This window comes from Cupressus sempervirens, chromosome 6, assembly GCF_028749045.1.
Source record: "Cupressus sempervirens isolate cs-2001-9-10 chromosome 6, ASM2874904v1, whole genome shotgun sequence".
NCBI lineage: Eukaryota > Viridiplantae > Streptophyta > Pinopsida > Cupressales > Cupressaceae > Cupressus > Cupressus sempervirens.
In genome coordinates this window covers 600,702,315-600,722,790 of record NC_143123.1, presented here as the reverse complement: position 1 = coordinate 600,722,790, position 20,476 = coordinate 600,702,315, and the positions used below count along the sequence as shown (strand labels likewise).

Below are 20,476 nucleotides of genomic sequence, written 5' to 3'. Positions count from 1 at the left end.
TACTAGAGTTGACACCATACACGATAAAAGAGGAAATTAAAAGAAAGATGTGCTTACTTGAAGAAGTTACTCTGATTACTGAGATGCACCTGGCAGTCATCATTCAAATGTAGCATCTTCATCAGAACTATCTGCATTTCTATCAAAAGCATTGGGAAAAAGGGAGCGCGGTAAATTCTGAACAGGTAATAAGGAAGACCCTTTCTGAGATGATGTTGGAGGATTTTGCTTCTGCATTCTGCCAACCTCTTTACATACTTGATCCAACATCCCAGTGAAGTCCCGCACGATCACAAAAATACGAAAAGGATGTGCTTCCTCCTTTACTGCATTTCCATGAAAATATTTAGTTATCTCCTTCACATGCAAAAAGACTCTCTTTTCTTCACTTTGTAGTTGACTAATCTCCTCCTCTGCCTGGTGCACAAACAATGTCATCAATGGATTAAAGTTTCCTTGTTGCATAGAATTTGGCACTTCATGACTTGCAAAGTCTCTTTGCAAAAATGACCGCAACTTGTTAAGCCCTGTAACAAGTTTTGACACAGAACTAGTCAACGCATCAGAATCAATTGTTGCTGCATTCCTTACATAGGATAAATCATTACTTAAGTTTGCAAGAGCCTGCAAACCAATTGCTCTATAATAATCTTCTTTATTCTCAAAACTCGTGTTCCCACCAGCTTTCTTGTTGTCTTTATCATCTACCAAATTAGTAGCATCTGAACCGGATTGTTGACCCGCACGTGCAGCACGTATGCCCTCTGTTCTTATAATCTCTTGAACAACAAAATGTAATAAAGTTGTCTTTCCATCTGTACCTTTGACATCTGATAATTTGAGAAGTGTATCAAGCTTAAAAGCTTGAGCACCTCCACGCATAGTACCAACATTCATGCGATTACCTGTTTTTAAAACTGCTTCTAGCAACTTCAGAAACAGACGACTGCTTCTCAGTTCTTTGCATGCTGCCTGTAAACCATGAAACGAGGATGATTTATCAGTTATAGCTTCACCCAGTTGCATCTCTCTGTATTTCCTAATTTACCATGCATGCTAGCTCTCATCTACCAAGGTAAATCAATTAGCATCAAGAAAGGAAATTAGAATGTACCTCTAATATCTGAAATGATTTCCTGATATAATTGGTTTCTTCTTTAAAATTTTCCATGTAGAGCATCTTATCAAACCGTTCAAAGGCAAAAGGAATAGCCAATAGTTCTTTAAGAAATATCTCTGCTGGCCCAAGATTATTAATATCACCAGTATATTCTTTCAACTTTTTTTCCTCCTCTCTGGTTGGTGCCATCTTAATAAGGGTCTCCAGAAGCTCAGCACTTAAGCCTTCACCTGTTTTCCAAACACCAAAATACGAGTAAGAATTAAAGACATCAAACACTTGAACAGAATAAATATGAAGCCATTCCATCCAATAAAGTTAAACCATAACACTTCACCACCATCGTCTTAACTTATGAGACTGAAGGTTTGTATTCTTTTCATTATACCTTTAAAGTTTAACCTGTGATGCTGTATACCGGTGAAATCAACAGGAGAGGTGTGAAATTATTAGTGTTTAAGAGAGGGGCCCTGCATGTGGATTGTGACTGTCAGTTTTGATCTTTTTATGGGAAGCCTAAATTCAAAGATCATGTCAAAAGCATCAGTGACTGGTTCAGGAACCCTTTCCGAAGTTCCTTTGAATTGTAACTGGAAAGAGTAGCCTGTGTTATCCTCCTCAATAAAACTCAACTAGATTGTGGTACCTCTACCACATGATTGCTTATCTATAAAGGCAGTTATTTGATGGCATCTTTGGCTTGAAGCTCTTTACATCATTGAACAAGGAAATCTTTTAAGGACTATGCAAATTCCTGGTGACCAAGTGCCAGGAGTTCTCACGGAAGGAAGAATAGTAGCATTATTAATCAAGTGAAGCAATAGTTGCATGGAATTATATATGGTATTGGCATCAATATCAAATATGGTGTTGGTATTACTATCAAATATGGATATCACAAATTTAAAAGATCTCCTGATACAGAAACGGCTGGATATAGCAATTTCAAAAAAATATACATCCTAAGAGTATAACAAAATATTTGTGTTTGTTTATATACATTTTAGAATATAATTTATAATATTTTATGTTTTTATAGTCTGTTTGTGCCTTTAGTGAAGTGCAACACACATACAAATTTTCTATTTTTGTTCCATTGTTTTATTAAAAAAATTATACTTTTTATATACCCTGAACTGGATACAGAACCAATCAATGCGGTACTGTATCATTAGTGTCCAAATACAGGCTCATATATGGATGTGTCTGGATACAGTACCCACACCATATCCCTAATAAACATATCCATATCTGATATGTAGACGTGTATCTCAATGGAAATTAAAGTATCTGGCAATTCTGATTCCCCTAGCCTGCCTGCAAGAATTGTTGGATTTCAATCGAAGTTCTTGTGTTCATAAAAACACTTACTAATTTTAATGCAAATAGGTTTCTGTGTCTGGGTCTGGGAGGTGAAGGTGGCTTAAACTTTAGACTTTTATTTTTTAGGCCCAGACTTCATGAGTGGAATATAAACAAGAGCTGGCAGTTTGTCAAAAGTTGTGGACCTATGGTCCCTAACCCTACTCATTATTAGTCATAAAGAACATTAAAACATTCAAAAGTATAAAATAAAAACATGACTAACGCCTATTAGCGATGGCAAAAGATAAGAGGATGATGTAAAGAAATATATGCAATGTTGACAACAATGGATGGACAGAGTAACCCAATACAAACAAGATTTAAAGAAAGGAGTACCCGTGGAGGCAGCACAAGCCAAAGATTGCCACTCTTGATATCCAAGATCAAAAACACTAACAATCAAAGCAGAGGAATTGCTGCACTAATGATAAAGGGCAGTCAATTGCCAGATTGTGATTATTCTTGATTGCTGTATCAAGTGGTCCTGCTCAATACATCACATGCATGCAGAATAAAGAAGGCAACAAGGAGGCAAATGAATTGTTTTTAAAACCTGTGTTTATTTCCTTTCGTAATGAGAATTCTTATATTTTAGTCTTCATATGGACGTAGGCTCAATGAGAACCCTGGCAACCTTCAGGCAAGAGTACATACTTTAAAACTTATTGTCAACTGCATAATCTGAAAAAGGAATGCTCATCTATTTCTGGTTGCATACCACAAAGACAGCAAATGCACTGCTCTTTAGGGAAATGAGTTTATATGAGGGGTTGATGGAAGTAAAATTGTCTGGCCTGATAGGAACTTCAGTGCCTTGCTAACGATTATGTAGCTTAGAGTATTATCCCATCACCGATCTGGAGAGAGATGATGAGATAATTGATAAGATTGAATAAGAGGAAGTTGGGGGGATCTCACTAGGTAACACAATAAATGGCTTCATAAATTATATCTTAGATCCAATGATAAAAACCCGATTTGACTGGTTAGAAACATTAACAAAATGAATGTTAGGTGGCCTGACATTCATTTAAACATCTGAATCGCAGATAAGGGCAACAGCTTACATGTATCAACTGTAAAGAAATGCCTGGCTAGTAAACTTTATGGAATAAGGGTATGCAAGAAAGGGATATGCAACGTTTTTGGCAGTATCTTCACCCTGCAGCAAAGCCTCTGACATATAGCCACCATATAGTATATGCTTCAGACAAGCAAGGAATGAGAATCAAATTCCAATCAACTTACTGTGAGACTGTGTTCTTGGCCCAAATCCATCAGAGAACAATGAACTCAAGAGTCCCCAATTCAAGCACAGCTTGAATGCCACTGACAAGAATGCCAAATTACATGTATGTAAAGAAATAGAAGGCCTTATTTTGAAAGATACTTGAATTGAGCCATGGAACTACAAACAGTATCTGAACTGTATTTCTAAATTAGAGGTCATGGAAAAAGGACTGGCGAAGAGAATTAAAATTAGGCATCATTGAAAGAATATAATTACATCAAACCCATTCAGACATAGATCCAGAGCAGAAAACCAATTTATGATAAGTTACAATGGTGTGTGCTCTTCAAAATTTAAATTATCAAAACAATGAGCTCGTCTTTTTCCACGAGTCCCCTGTTATTCTGTATGTTTTAATAATGCAAAATCCTGTGCATTCACCTAAATTGTTTCCTAGAGTCAAACAGTTCAAATTTACAACTCTGTGCACATACTTCAACCAACATTTCTTTAAAATCAAGGAACTCAATTTTTTTCAATTTATTTGTTTACATCGTCATTGTTTCTCTTTCTTTGTCTGCACCACACAGATCCATCAAAAAGATTTACACCAATCCCTTTCCCATATATTTTTCAATAATGCTTGGACCTTTGAAAACAAGAATACAGTCCCAAACACCCAATTGTCACACTTGAAAAGTTGAAGCAACTTCTCACAAACATGGTCTCCCCTAATTCCATGCCAAATTCTCCATTCCCCAAATACACATACTGACAACTTCTGTCCCATCCTTTTAGGATAAAACAGAAAAACGAAGCAAATGGTATGAATACTGATTCTTCATTCAGATTGAAAAACTAATTTTCATAAGGGTGAGATCAAACAGCTTTAAAATATGCAGTTAGATGTCTGTGTCTTGTCCCTCATGTATGAAGGTGAAAGCATACACAATCAGAGAAAAATTAAGCACCCAAGTTCATGTATTAGTTGGTGTAGTCCAATAATGAGACGGAAAAAGTTATAAGGTTACTACCATATTTACTTAAAATTAGGCAAAGGTAGGTAGTTAGAAGCACCAAGATTTAATGAATATTAATGAAATTCAAACTTAATATTGTTTCTCATACCACAAAGGTTTCTATAGAAATGGGTAATGGTGAAGACTTTCCATTAATTGGGATGATCAAATAGTACTTCCCATACAGAAAAAAATATATTTCTATCTACAGGAATTAATTATTAAACAATACAGAAAAAAAAAACACCAGCGAGATATATAGTTGCTATAATAATCTAGTGAAATGCATAGCTGACTAAAGAAATAAAGTGTAGAAATAGGAGCCTATAAAAGTGGACACCATACCAGCAATGCGATTAATGAAAGAAACAATAAAAGAAGCTTAAACTTTTATGGCTAGATTAAATAAGGAAAAAGAAAATAATACCCCCACTCTTTAAATTTCCATTAAAGAACTTCAGAATGCTTTTTGCCAAAACTACCTCCAAGAACAAAGTTTGACTACTCCATGTAAACACTACATGTTAGATATGTCCAAATATATTATAATATATGTAAGATAGCACTATTGATATTTTCAACATTCAAAATCATTTGGACGAGATTGTTTTGAGGTTTGGTACTAAGGTATATAACTACTGGAGAAGGATGGTGTTGTGACACCATCGCCCCAAAATTTTTGGGGACCCCCCTTTTTGGGCAAGCCTTGGCAATTTTCACGAGTGGTGGGAATTTTTCCGTTGCCTTAGCAAGATTTGGAGTGGTCTAGAGGTTTTTGAATTGACAATTTTTACACATTGGACGCCTTCAAGCCAAGAGGGAATTTGGTTTGTTTTGTATTTTCACCCAATGCGAAACTAAATTTTTCCGAACATGTAATTTTGTCCTTAGGCCAAGCAGAATTCAACAACATTTTTTCGATGGTTAAAATAACTCTGCTAGGACAAATTTGCAAATTTTGGACTTAGACGAATTTTAAAAATTTGATATAATTGTGTAAGCTTGACCATTTTCAAAATGAATTTGTTAGATTTAGTTGTTTTGGAAATCTTGAAATTTTTCGATGAAATGTTGATAGTGAAATTGGATTTAGAGTTTGAATTCCACTGCCAGGAAAAGGATTTATTTTATTAAAAATTTGAAACCGTAGTGCAAAATTGAAATTGGATTAAATTACATAATCTCATTAATTTGGTCGAAATTTTGCCTAGGGGATTTTTAAAATGTTAAAAGAAATTGGTAATTTGGAATTGAAAATTGATTTTGGCTTGCTAATTCCAATTTTAATGATATTTTAATTGCAAAAACGTTGTTAAATGAAAATTTTGACATCTCCTAGGTTTACTTTGTTTCTATTTTGCAATCCTGGATCAAACTAACAATTAAATGGGCCAATTTTGCTATGGGGTTGAGTTATTTTAATGTTTCATTTAAATCTGGGCCATCTTTGAGGGTTTAACTTGAATTTTTTGTTTCCCTCCAAGCAGGTCAGCCCACTCTGGAGGTCAACAGGAGGATATAAGAAGGGGCTTCCCCCCTCTTATTTCCTCATTCATTTCCACTTAAGTCCTCTTGCTTGGTTGAGTGATTTTCTTCCAAAGGGGCAAATTTGTCCTCGGCAGCAATTTTGGGATGTCTAATTTTTTTCTCCTTGGTAGCGATTTCTTCCTTGGTTGGGCGATTTCTGCCCTAAAGCAATTTTCGAGATGAAGATCTGATTTTTTGCAAGATTGGGTGATTTTTAAAGGTCTGATTTTCCTCCCAAGGCAACGAATTTTTCTCCATTTATGGTAATTTTATTTGGTGGAGAGGCAAGGCAATTTAGGGTCTGATTTCTTTTGCATTTTCCGGATGATTTTGGCAAGGAGGTCGAAATTTGGTGAAAGGGGCAGATTTTTGCAAGCAATTCATTTGCTAGGGCATCAGATTTTGGAGAAGGATTGAAATTTCTAAGATCATATCTGAATTTGAAGAGGCCCAATTGTTGGTCGAAGGCAGATTTAAGGTAAGATTCTAATTCATTTTTAAAGATGAATATTGCTTTTAAAAGCGGATTTTATTCCTTGTTCTTGCTTGGTTCATTTCCCTTATATTCTTCTTGCACTTTTCATCCACCACTTCATCATTTCCATTGATAAGCTGAAGTTGGGAGATATAAGTGTAGATTTCATGATAGGGCACTTGGAAAGGCAGAAATAAGCTAGACCACCCTAGGATTGAAGTTGGGAGATATAAGTGTAGATTTCATAATAGGACTCTTGGAGAGGCAGAAATAAGCTAGACCACCCTAGGATTGAAGTTGGGAGATATAAGTGTAGTCCATCCTAAGGTAACAAAGAGGCAAAAATTAGTGGTAGTCCCACCCCTAGGATTAAAGTTTGGAGATTGATAAGTGTAGAAGTAGGATTTGGAGAGGTAGAAATAAGTTAGATTCCATCAATAGAAAGAAGTTTGGAGATTGATAACTGCAGTCCATATCATTTAGAACGAAGGGGTAAAAGTAAGTGTTAAGGATGGTAGATGTTAGTGCAAGCAAGAACCCAAAGGGAACGAATACCAAAAAAGACAAGGAAGACATGATCCCTAAGACCACCTTTTTCTCGAAAGTGAGGAGAATAAATGATACCAATATCGGCACGGTGAACATGATACAATTGAAGGATAGATTGAAGGAAGGACAATCCCCCATGGCAAAGAATATTGTTACCAAGTCCATCATTTTTTATGAAGGGAAGAGAGTGTTGGCTAACATCAACGGACAAGTGATCGAAGAAGTATTCAATAGTCCCCAGCATAAAGGCATGACAATGGTAATGATGGATCAGGCAACCAAATTCTTTCAGGATAATCAGGAGGCATACTTCATTTATTTAAAGCAGAATTGGTTACACGAAAGCAAGAAGGGAGTTACCAAGTCATCAAAGCTCACTAAGTCAGATTTCAAGTCAAAGTATGGCGACCTTATTATGCTTCTCAACCGGATCATGGGCATGGCTCAAGGTATGCAATTCGAGAACTGGATGTACTATTTTATTGATGAAATTGAAAACGGAAAGAGAAAATTTGATTGGGCTAGAATTATAAGTGAAAATTTGGAGTTGCAACTTAGGACAGTGCAAAATCAAAAGCAATTCTACATGGGATCCTATCTTTTCTATCTGATTGCAAGACTATGAAAATCCTAGACTTAAGGCCTTAGGAGTGATTGGCAATGGGCCAAGGCAATGTTTGGTGCATAAGTGTTATCCACATCCTCATTTGCACAACACCAAAGATTATAAGATGTTTTATGATGCCTTTGCCATGAAGACTATAAGAATATTACAAGGGACACCTGCTAGGAGGCTCTCATCGAAAGCAAAAGCAAAAGTAAAGAAGTATGGGAGATGGTTCATCCAATTTCCACAATTCACATATATCAGAGTAGCAGGAAATATAGTTTGTCCGAAGAGACTTTCAAGGTACCCACCCGACAGGATAATTTTGATGGAGTTGGCTAGGCAACTTGAGCATTATGACAAGATGATGAAACTTAAAGGTGAGACAGGGATTACCTTCTCATTTGGAATAGGCAATGATAATTTCCCCAATCTTGTCGCCTTTGCAGCTGTGGAGGAGTTAAAATAGTATCATCTAGGATGGTATAAAGCAAGACGAGGATTCAATCCTAATGGCCTTATCAAGGCATCTCACAAAAACACATTCAAACATACTCCTACTATAGAAGATTTTTGGGCCAATGCATAGGATGACTTTCACGTGAGGAAGCTAGCTTTCTCAAGATTGTCAGTGGGAACGATGAGGGCAATCAAATGGAGAGGCCTTGATATTCCCAATCAGCTGGAAGATGATGAAAATGTGCTAAGAGAAGATTATAATACAGTAGATGGAACAGAGTTGAGTCTAGTGAATTGGGATGATCATCAGGATCCTTCCTTAGAGGCAGTTACAAAGACAATTGAACTACACACCGAGTCATGGTACAATGAGAAGTTAAGGCGATTACAAAGTTGAAAGGTACGCCTTACTTATGAGAAGATAAACCGGAGGAAGAAGGTCCAGCGGAGTCAGTCAAACAAAAAAGTGGGGGCAGTAGCCGAGAACAAAGAACGGTTAAGAGCAAGAAGAGAAATTTGGAGGTTGAGAAAAGTAACAAACATCAAGAGCCTCCAACAAAGAGACATAATGCAGCACCGTCAAGGGAGAGCATAATTGAAGCTAGGAGCCAAGAGGTTAATACAAGTGGACAAAGGGTCTCGGTAGAGGTGAGCTCTAATTTAGAATCAAGTGGTTACAGTGACAGTACCAAGTACTCTCCTCTCTTGGAGAACCAACATGGGGATGATATGATAGTCACTGGTGAAGAAGAGGATAGGCCAATTGATATTGAGGATTAAGCCAAGCGCCTAAGGCCGTCAATGATGCTTTGCTAGTTGAACAGAATCCGGATTTGGCGAGATGCACTACACCACTATGGTTAAGGCAAATGCTTATGCCAAGAGGTGAGGTGGTGACTTTCCGAACAATTGAAGATATTCAAGGGTTAGTGGAAAAGGAAGATAGTGAGAAATAGAAACAAATTGCAAAAATGATGGCAAAGGTAATCAGAAGCGATAATGAGGGTCACCGAAAAGTTCCAAATTGCTATACCAAAGGTTAGCAAGTCAGTGGATGAGATTGTAGCCTAGGAGTATGAGATAGTAGAGCATAACTTGGGAAGAATCACAGATGACATGGAGTGTGAGGAGATCCAAGAAGGCATGGTTTCAATTAGAGAAAGACTGAGAAAGGCAAGCGAGAGGATTGTGAAGTTGGAGGCCAAAAACAAATATTGGAGAGATTGCCAACCTATCCAACAATTGCATCAGGCAGCCCTTCCACAAGACAGCAGGAGCAACATAGAAGAGATATCAGCTCAGCTGCACGAAATCAAAAATTGGATCAGTGATATAATTCAAGATGGGCAAAATTTCTTGCCTTCCTTTATCTCGACATTCAAATCATTGGTGGCTATTAGGGATAAATTCAAAACATTTGAAGGGGAGTGGAAGGATTTCCTTCCAGTCAAGGACTTAGCCATTCCCAGCCTACCGAAGAGATATTTGGAAAGAACCAAGTTGGTGGATGAAGGAGGAATGAGTATGGTGGAGTCTTGGTATGTTGCCTTGACCATCAGATTAAGGATACTCGAAGAGATACAGAATGAGATTGCACAGCACAACCCAGGCATTGACACTTCCATTTCAACCATGTCGAGCGATGTCAAGGTTGCACTTGATTTTGAAGATATCAAAGAGGAGAGCGTCAATGAGGCAGAGCTCGGACCGAGATTGGATGAGTGGGGAAGGTTGTCGTCAAGAAAAAGCATTTGGCACCCTTGCCTCCCTCAATACCTTTATCAGATATGCGATAGAATACGGGAAGGATCATGAGAAGACACTGCAAGTAGCAAGCAACATTATGAATTCAACTAAGCTCAAGATGAAGCACATGCCTTGCCCTCCCATAAAGGAAGTCAACGACAGGTTAGCCAAGTTCATTGCCTTCGCTAAAAGGACGAAAGAAAAGGGTAGAATTATATTAGAGGATCATTTTATGTAAGCCCAAGTGGCAATTTCTCCTTTCTTTTGGGTAGGATAGGTGTCTGATTCTGATTGGCTACCATTTTGGTGCCTTCTCATTGGTTGCCACTTTTCCTTTTTTTCATTGGTCCATTGATGAGGTGGCGTCTTCTCATTGGCCGATACGGTGACAACCCTAATTAGGGTTTCTGGGGTTTAATCTGGATCGTTGATTTTGCCTCTTAATCTCTACCGTTGATTGTAATTTTGGCCTCTATATAAGGCCATTTGTTCTCATTTGTAAAGGGTTGAAGAAAATTGTTGCTTAAATTGCTTCTCTTATCATTGTTGTGACTTGCATGGTGATTAAGAACAGACTTGCATGGTGATTAAGAACACTAGGTGTTATTGCATGGTTTCTACTTCCAATAGTTAGAGTTAAATTTCATTGAAGTTGTTAAAGTAGATTTTATTTCAAAAAAGTTGTTAAGAGTAAGAGTAGATGGATAGTTGTATGGTGATATTAGTGGATGTTAGATAGGGCTCTATAAACTAGGCCACTAGCATCCTAGCGGCTGGTTAGGAAGCCTTGTGTGGTAATCTAGTCTTTTTCCCTTGAACCATTGCATTTGTGGAGGTAGAGCCACTGGTAAGCTTTCATCAAATGTGATCCCCGTTCATTTGCTAATCTTTCCATTCTTAGGAGTAGAGGTAAAGCAACAAGTAGTTTAGTAGTTGGAGTTCACTCAAGAAGAAAGTTAGAAATCAGAGCGTTATTGGTGGACATTCCCTTCATCGTCATCATCAACATCATTTGGCACTCATATACATTGCAAAGCTAGATTCACCACCATCACAGCAAAAGTCCATCATCCTTGAATGAATGATGTACGCCTGCCTATGTGATTAACCAACAAATCACATTAATATAACTGAGTTATTATCCATAGGTGTAAGGAACCTTAGAGTTTTTCTCATGTTCTTCATGAGTATTTACTTTTCAAGAGACAGTTTAGTGTTTGATATGCCATACCAAGTATTCAATTCTTATATGTTATGTAGTGGTACAAAATTGACATCAACAGATGGTAGGGCTAAATCAGGGATCAAGTGGGTGAATGCCTTTGATATGGGATTTCTGAATGAGTTGGCACTTGCTCTCAAATCGGAATTAGATAATCACAAATGTGTTCCCTGTGATCTTGAGTATGAAATCATCTGGTGGCACCAAATTTGGGGAGTGCAAAATTACATTAGGGTATAGAATTAGAGATGAAAAGGAATGGTCTGTTATAAGATAGAGTTGTCATTACACCAAAAGATATCAATGCTAAGACAACCACTAGACTTATAGAACACAAGAGGCGGTTAAGCCATGTCATGAATCCCAAAGGGGAATGTTGGCAGTTAGTCCAGCAATCCCCCCTTAGCATTACCCGAGGAGATTCGAACCTATGACCAAGCTCAAATACCACTTGTTTCAAGCTAGAGTTGTCATTGCACCAAAAGATCGAGCTATCAATGCCCGATACAACCACTAGACTTATAGAACACAAGAGACAATTAAGCCATGTCACAAATCCCGAAGGGAAACATTGGCGGTTAGTCCAACATGGTCTACCTACTAGACCTTGGTATTATGTTGGGATCCAGCTGTTCTTCCCAAAGCTGGTGCCTTTTTATGTGTTGCCCTTCATATGAGATGCCTGTATTGTGTTGGCTTCTACAGCCCCTCTCGATGTATTCTTTACAAGAGAGACTCTCAAACTGCTGATCGCATCTTTTTGAAATGTGAATTTGCCTCCAAATGTTTGGATTGGTTGTTGATTAGGCCCAAGTCAAAGGTGTTTGATCTAATTTTTACTTGGCTGGCCTGCTCTCTAAGGAAATCCTTATGGGTCTCTATTTGGGTTATTTATTCTTCCATACTCATTTGGAATCTCCAGAAGGAGCAAATAGATAGATAATAAAGGGGTCAGTAATGCAACCGGAAAATTTATTGAGCAAAATCAGGAAAGATATTCTGGAGTTGGCTAATGCTGAAGTCAGGTTTAAGAAGGATACAACTTTCTCTAGATGGGATGAATGGATTCAGAAGCAATGGATGGATCTCCAAAGACCTTCTATTCCCCTAAACACTGATAACTTTGATCACAAGCTTGTGGTTTGGAAGTGTCCTGAATTGCACAGACAGAAATTACGATGGGGCTGCTAAAAGGCAACTCTGAGATGGTTGGAGCTGGCTGTATCATCAGAGAATGGTGAATCTATTTGGGCTTCCTCAAAAATATTATGTGTGACTCCGGAAAATGAAGCAGAATTTGAAGCATTGGTGATGGGACTGGAACTTTGCAAGTAAAAGAACCTTCGGATTGTGGACATCGTGGGTGATTCACAGATGTGTGCAAGTTGTGATTAAGGGTGAGACACTAAATTGGAAGCTGAGCAACTGGGTGAAGGCTGCTAGGGGCTTACTCTTAGAACTGGGAGATAATAATATTCCTCACATATATAGGGACACAAATAGAGCTGCAAACTTTGGGGTTATTCAAGGGACAGCTGTTGTTACCAATCCCTCAGATTCTCTTTGACTGGGTCTTCTTACTGTTCTTGAGAGACAAATCTGGGTGATTGATCATTTTCCTGTGAATGAAACTGTACTGTCATTCCCTTTTGCTCAATTGGATTTTAACGTATGAACATATCTCCTTTGGGATCTTTTATTGGCCCTGGATGCAATGCGTGCCTAGAGGGTGTCGATGTTGGAGACGACAAAACAGTGTTTTGTGTGTTCTAATATGGGCCTGCTTCAGGCAGTGTTTGGTATGGGCCTGCTTCAGGCAGTGCCAGCACTTCCATTTGCACATGGAGGTTGGTTCTATTACAGTGGCGATAACAAATCTGGCGGCTCAAAATCGATGTCATGCGTGGACCTCTGGACAAGGGGTATGTACTAGCTATGGATCAGAATTGGACAAGACTCCTCATTAGCATCAGATATTGGCTCTATAATAGTGCTATGGAGCCATATTGTTCCTATTTATGTAAATATAAATAGGAAAAAATCTTTTACAAATAAAGGAAGCTATCCCCGTAAGGTAGCACTTTGAATATATATATATATATGAGATATATTATAATAAATGAAATTAAAACAATTATGCTAAAATGTGTAACTATAGTGGCGAGGAGTGCAGTGAAATGGTTTTCACTTTGTGGGCTATACAATTATACTTTTAAACATTGTTTTGATAACATGCCATTCAACTCCACTCTGTGATGGGCAATCAATGAGTAAGCTACAAAAATATTTTTAATTATTTGATCATTAAATGAAAGAATATTATAAAATTAGTCATATTCGATTATATTTATTTAATTTAGAATAATCTTAAATACATCCATGATCTCAAAACTGTTATTGTTCTATCTAAGTACTTCGAGACGAATATCTCATGGTGTCTTTTAGATATACGTATTTAAAATTTCTATATAAGTTATAATATATAATTAAATTCTTATTGATAGTTTATGATAATATACTTTTTTTTGCTCGATAAGGCACGAGCAAGGTTGTGGTTGCATATATATTAAAACATAAATGAAACAAGTTACAACAAGCCTATCATGCAAGAAGCATATAATAATAAGGTGACAAGAGAAGGAAAGGTCCAAAGGAGAGAAAAGAAACCTAAAGAGATTGCCTGAATAACATGAAATAAACCAAGCCAAAACTCAACCAACATAGCAAAACAAAACAAAACTTTTCTCTTGCTGAAGATTACAGATATAGGTTTTCCACAATCCATCAAATAGTTAACTGTTGTTTCTGGAATTGACAGTGTTTTCTTTTTTTGCATCAACATTTTGGATCGCACTTTGTGATCCATCGTCAGGATGAGAAACAAGCTGAAGGAAATGTTTTTACAAGCCACCATGGAATCCTGTCCTATTTGTATAAGCCGCCTTCATTAGGATTGGAAATGCTTTTACAAGTCGTCATGGAATCCTAATCCAAGCCTCTGCTCTCACTCCCAAAAACCCATGCCTCCTTCTGAGCAACATCCGAAGGGTTGAAGGCACACGAGAGCAGGAAATCGGCAAATATGGAGTCTAACCAAAACTCAACCAACATAGCAAAACAAAACAAAACTTTTCTCTTGCTGAAGATTAAAGATATAAGTTTTCCATAATCCATCAAATAGTAAGCTGTTGTTTGTGGAATTGACGGTGTTTTTGTTTTTTTGCATCAACGTTTTGGATCACACTTTGTGATCCATCATCAGGATGAGAAATGAGCTGAAGGAAATATTTTTACAAGCCACCATTGAATCCTGTCCTATTTTTATAAGCCGCTTCCATTAGGATTGGAAATGTCTTTACAAGTCATCATGGAATCCTAATCCAAGCCTCTGCTCTTACTCCCAAAAACCAATGCCTCCTTCTGAGCAACATCCAAAGGGTTGAAGGTACACACAAGAGAAGGAAATTGGCAAATCTGGAGTCTCCAAGGCTGAACTAGAGCAGAAAGCCTATTGTTTTCTTCCTTCTCCAACAACCAAGCCACAACCTCCCTTCTTTGATTCAAAATGGACCTTGGCTTTGATTACACCTTGCATTTTTGCCCCTTTGTTTCTGTCATTGTGGATTCAGCCCATCCACATCCACAATCTCATTGCCACTGCTTTCGTTGTCATTGTGGCAGGAACCCGGACTGCCCTCACACATTTTTCGAACCCTGACTTGAAAGAACGAAGATCATGTAACCAATCACACCCTACAAAAATATGGCAACATCTGTAAAATGTTGAAGGCTCCTGTAATGCATCAGATAGACCAAAGCAGAGCCACAGCTAAGCCCCACAAGCCCTAAACAGTGCTGCAGACTTGCACGCATTTCTTGGCACCATCATCAAATCTAAGATAGTGTACCTTATTAATTGTAAAGATTGATTTATGATAAGAACTAGTGTTAAGCTTCATGTGATTAATTATTTTTCTTAAATTGTGAATACAAAATTCATTTGTTAGTTAATTTACTCTTTGATTTAATTTAGGGCAGGTCATAAGTATTAGAGTGGATGACTGCATTCAGTCTACTATTGACTTTTTATTAGTACTTGTATTATGCACTCTATTTTTTTGTTGGTTTGTTTCTAAAATAATAAAAAGATTATTACCATATCTTCTTTTGGTATGACCCTGTAGTCGGAATGAAGTACTTGTTATGTTTAGTACTTGTTAAAGCTAGTCGGATTGGCGGTGAGGAAATGCGTCGTTTGGTTTTCAACTAACCGACCCGTCTATAAATAATTGGAACATTGTTAATGTACTGATGTTGGTTTTTGGTATTAATAAAGAAATCATTTCCTTGCCTATTGGTATTATGGTATGTTCTAAGTTTTACTTCATGTGTATTAATTGATTATTCCGTGTATCTGTAAACTTGGGTGATATTTCAATCTACAGACCCTATGTTATCAAGTGTCAATTATAAAGCCTAGTTACAACTCAACTTTTATGTTTGAACACATCTAAAAATTTATAAGATGTGTATATATGTATGAACTGTGCCATTTCAAAAAGTTAGCACCCATTAATTTCGAAGCTCAAAGACTTATTCGGCCTCATTTTAGCTATCTCCTAGACTATGGATGCATTTATACTTGATTTTTTCCGCATTCCCTTTTGATTTCTCTCTAAACCACTTATACACCCAAGATCTGTGAGGTTTCCACTTTAATTGGACCCTCTTAGGTATAGGTCTCACATGTGCAACCTATAATTGGGTATATGTTGAGGTCAACCAATACCCGAGGATTTGATTTTGCGGGATTTTGGGGCCCATTTCGGATTATTTCATTTTTTCCCACCCAATGCAATTGGCCCTCTCAATTTTGAAGCCCGGAATCATTGTAAAAGGAGGCATTGTCCCTTCAATTTCATATCCAAACATCCATCAATTGTAAGACATCTCAAATCAAACAAGCTAACTGAAGAGCAAGCAATCAAGTCCAAGGTGCATTCAAGAAATTGAAACAAGCATTCATTTAAGGCATTCCATCATCCATCAAGCATGCATTTCCTTCCATATATCTAGCTTCATTCTTCACAAGATACAAATGAATTGGCCATCAACGGACGAGATCTACATCCATCTTCATTTTTCTTCCTCTCCATCCATGTATATCAAGCGTACATACATCCATGATATATGATTTGGCAAGTTGTAGACCAACTACATTTGTAAAGACATCCTACATTCTACATATACAAGCAATCATGCATCTTTGTAGAATAGCAAACCCAGATCCATCCATGAAGGTTTGACAAGCAAGTTGAATACTAATATTTATCTTGTTTTACATGTTTTATTTATTTCATTTCAAGGTTAATTCCTATCAGGTGCCTGACCAAGGCAAGCCCATTTCCCCCTAAAATTTTTACCTTTCTTGTGTGTAGGTGCAGATTTGCAGAGTTTCATTTGGATTTTACAAATCTAGGTTACAATTTCTATCACATATCATAGATTTCCAGTTTTCAGCCTCTTAGGTATAGATCGAGGTGGACCTATACCCAAGAAGTTGATATGTTCTTACAACCTTCAGATTTTTACAGTTTGCAGCTTCAGCTTCCTGGGTTCCAGATCCAACTCTCTTTCAGTTTTCAGTACAGTCTAAGAGTTCGTTTAAAGATCTGAACTTGTATCCTCTGCTAACCCTTGAGGTGAGTACAATTCCCTCTTTGTCATTTTAAAGCACTTTGGTACACTAGATTAGATCTCTTGTTGTTTATCATTGTGTGTGATTACTTTACTTGCAGATCAATCTTCACTTTCAATCATCACATACCAACACAAACAGGAGAAAGAGACCTTAGAATTCACATCCCTAAAAGGACTTAAATTTTGCATTAGCAACCCGACCAACATTTGGGTTGTGTTGATTTGATCTGTATCCTCCAAGGTGTTGAATTTGAGGGCCTCCGTCTTTTTCCTGAATGTGCATTTAATTTGGTGGTCTACATTGATCACGATACACAAACATACCCATACCCAAGAAAAAAAATTGTCATACCCATATCCAAAATTTGTGCCTATACTCATACTCAAATCGAAAACTTAGGTATAACCTAAACATGTTGTTTCCCACATTTAGTTTCTCTGTGCCCTATTATGGTTTAAAAGAGATGAAATATATTTAGTTTCTCTCTCCCCTGCCTCTCCCTCCATTTCTATATATCTCTACTCTTTGTTTGTGTATCTCTCTATCTATCTCTTTGCCTCTCTCCCTATCCCCCTCTCTATATCTCTATCTCTCTATCACACTATCTCACTATCCATATCTATCTTTCCCTCCCTTTATCCTTCTTCTTCTATATTTATTCTTTCTCTCTCTCTATTTTTTTACCTCTCTATTTCTTTATCTCCCTCTACCGCTCTCTATTTGTTTCTTTCCCTCTTCGTCTCTCCCTCTATCTTCATCTCTATATCTATCTTCTTCTACCCCTCGATTTATAAAAATATCTCTATCCCTCTTCCTAGACCTTTTACCTATTTCTCTGTCTCTTTAGCTCTATCTCTCAATATTTATTCTTCCATATCTCCCTCTATATCTGCCTTGTTATCTCTCCCATTCTTCCTGCCCCATATCTCTCCCCCTCTCCTTGTCACTCCTTATCTCTATCTTCATCTTTTTGTCTCACTCTCTTTCATTCTCTCCCTACCCATTATTCTCCCCTTCTACATAGTCCTTCTATATCTCTATCTATCCCTATCTCATATCTCTCCCTCTCCTCCTCATATCCTTCTCCATCTTCCTCACTATCTATATCCCCTCTTTCCTTGCCCCTCCCTCACACTCACTCACCACACTACCCCATATCTCTCCCTCTACATATTTCTCTTACATCTCTATCTATCCCTGTCTCTCTTCATCTCTCCCTCTCCTCTCCATATCCTTCTCCATCTTCCTCTTTATCTATATCCCCAAACTCTATCATCTTACCCCTCTCTCTCTGTCTCACACACACACACTCACTCCACCACATTTCTTGGACAAACAACATCATTTCTTGAATGATCTACCAATTAACCTCATGCACCACACAAATGTGTGCAAAACATAGACCAATTTTTTTCTACTTGACCTTCCTCATCTATTTGACGTACCAAATGCAATTTCTAGTTGTATCTATATTCAGTTTTGCGAATGGCAAGATCATGGATCTTGTAGAAAATATTATGCACGTCTCTTTGTTAGAGGGAATTGGTAAAGGTAAATATAGTATTTAGTATCGTTGCAAAGATTGCTTTTGCATTTATATTGTATATTGTTCCAACTTGCTTCACCCTTGTGATGTACAAATTCACAATCATATTGAAGAGAAAGATATTACTAAAAACTTATATCATGAGATGTGAAGGTGCTCTAAAGTGGTATATAAATTACAGAGAATTTTCAGTTGTTTCTTAGGTCACACACAACTTCACAATATTTAGAAAATGTTGTCAAAATAAATTCCTCCCAAAAGTGTAAAGGATTATCCAATAGGGATAGTGCTATCCTACATCAGTCAAAAATAATGTATTTCAGTCATAGAATTCCCTCTTTATGCAAAGGTTGTCTTAAGCACTAATGGAGGGAGGCTTCTAAGAAGGCCACAACAGAGAAGGCAAGGCATTCCTAAGCTACTTTGAAGCTACTTTGTAGGAAAAACTACTTTGAAGCAGTGACTGTGGCTGAATAAAATCCCTCTATAACAGTCATCCAGTTGTTTTGGAAAGACACAACAGTTACATAACTAACATAAAAATACACTTGCAGGAGCTATATAGTTCCTATGAAAGATGTTACAGCAGTTCACAACTGCTGTAGAAAGTCACTTGAAGCAGCTAAGCAGTTGCTCAATATAGTTGACTGCATCAATCACAGAAATAATGTGAGAAGATCGTTCACAGCAGTTGAAGAAGCAAAGAGTTGTTACACACATAAATAGTAAATAGTAAATACATTTAACCAGGTCTGATAAGCATTGGGGACATAAGTAGCATGGGCATGAAAATTCTTGCATTCACGGGGTTTTGGAGTAAAATTAAAGATACAGATATAAAATGGAATTTGATTTATGAGAAAATATAGCACACGAATGACAACATGCAGACACTATGGAATGGCAACAACCTGTCCAAGAGAATCACTGGTCAGCACCTTTGCACTGATGGATATCATTGTCGTTAGAAGACTTCATAATTATATGAAACGTCTCTCAACGTAATGAGGACTTAAGGAATTCAAGTTCAGCCTTGTGACAACAGTTGCAGACTTTCAGAGTGGTTTGTTTTAATCTGCAGATAGGGTGCACCACCATACTTTTAAGAGCAAATTAGACAACAGTTACACGAGCACAGCAGTTTCAACCCCAGGAAACAGAGCAGTGCAAAGAGTCATCAGTAGGAAGCAAAGAGTCATCAGATGGAAATGCAATGTCCCCATATGAATAATGAGATTGAAGAGTAAGATGAAAGGTGAGGAAACAAAATAGAGCAATGGCAAACTGATCTTTAAATTAGTTTTGCAAAAATAAGAAAAGGGAGAGGCTCTAAGAGATATAGGAACAGAGATGGTTCACAGAGAAGCAAAGACTCTTAAAGAGAAGCGAGCAAAAAGATCTTAAAGAAGGAAAGAGAAGAAGGCTCTTTGAAGAGAAAAGGAGAGGTGTGATAAAGCACCGCTGCAGTAGAATATATCTGTAGCCGCCTATTGTAGTTTCTATTGTTCCATATAGTGTGAACTGTAGCTGCCTATGGCAGACTACGGTGTAATGTAAAATCTTCTGTGGCAATTTGTCTTCAGAAATTAAACATTAGGATGTTATGTTTGTTCTGTAACAGTAATGTCTGCCTACATCAGGTTCAAGGAAACATTCAGAAATTATTCAATGAATTCTGAGTTGAGTTTGGGTACACTATAGGAACCACATTTATTCGGGTCTACTGAAGGAATCAGGGACATCACTGCAAGGATGCAAATCATCAATTTCACCCATTTTCCTTATCTACATCCAAATAACTAAATTCACTCAATAGTCTTCCTTAAAATACTCATTATCTGCTTCGTGTAAATTACCGGAATTCAATTTATTTGCTTTATGAGGATCCTGCTCTACAGAACAGTATCGT

At 37.4% G+C, this 20,476-nt stretch overlaps 1 protein-coding gene across 1 annotated transcript in view; it reads right to left on the bottom strand.

The window, feature by feature from the left end:
• The window catches only part of LOC149553674 (uncharacterized), a 35,394-nt gene that overhangs the window by 2,984 nt on the left and 11,934 nt on the right, over positions 1-20,476 (bottom strand). The window contains exons 4-5 of the mRNA XM_089789062.1: positions 1,115-1,350; positions 58-972 (exon numbers count right to left, since the gene is read on the bottom strand). Coding sequence (XP_089645188.1) covers positions 100-972; positions 1,115-1,350 — 1,109 coding nt within the window. The 3' untranslated portion in view covers positions 58-99. The remainder of the gene's footprint in view (positions 1-57; positions 973-1,114; positions 1,351-20,476) is intronic.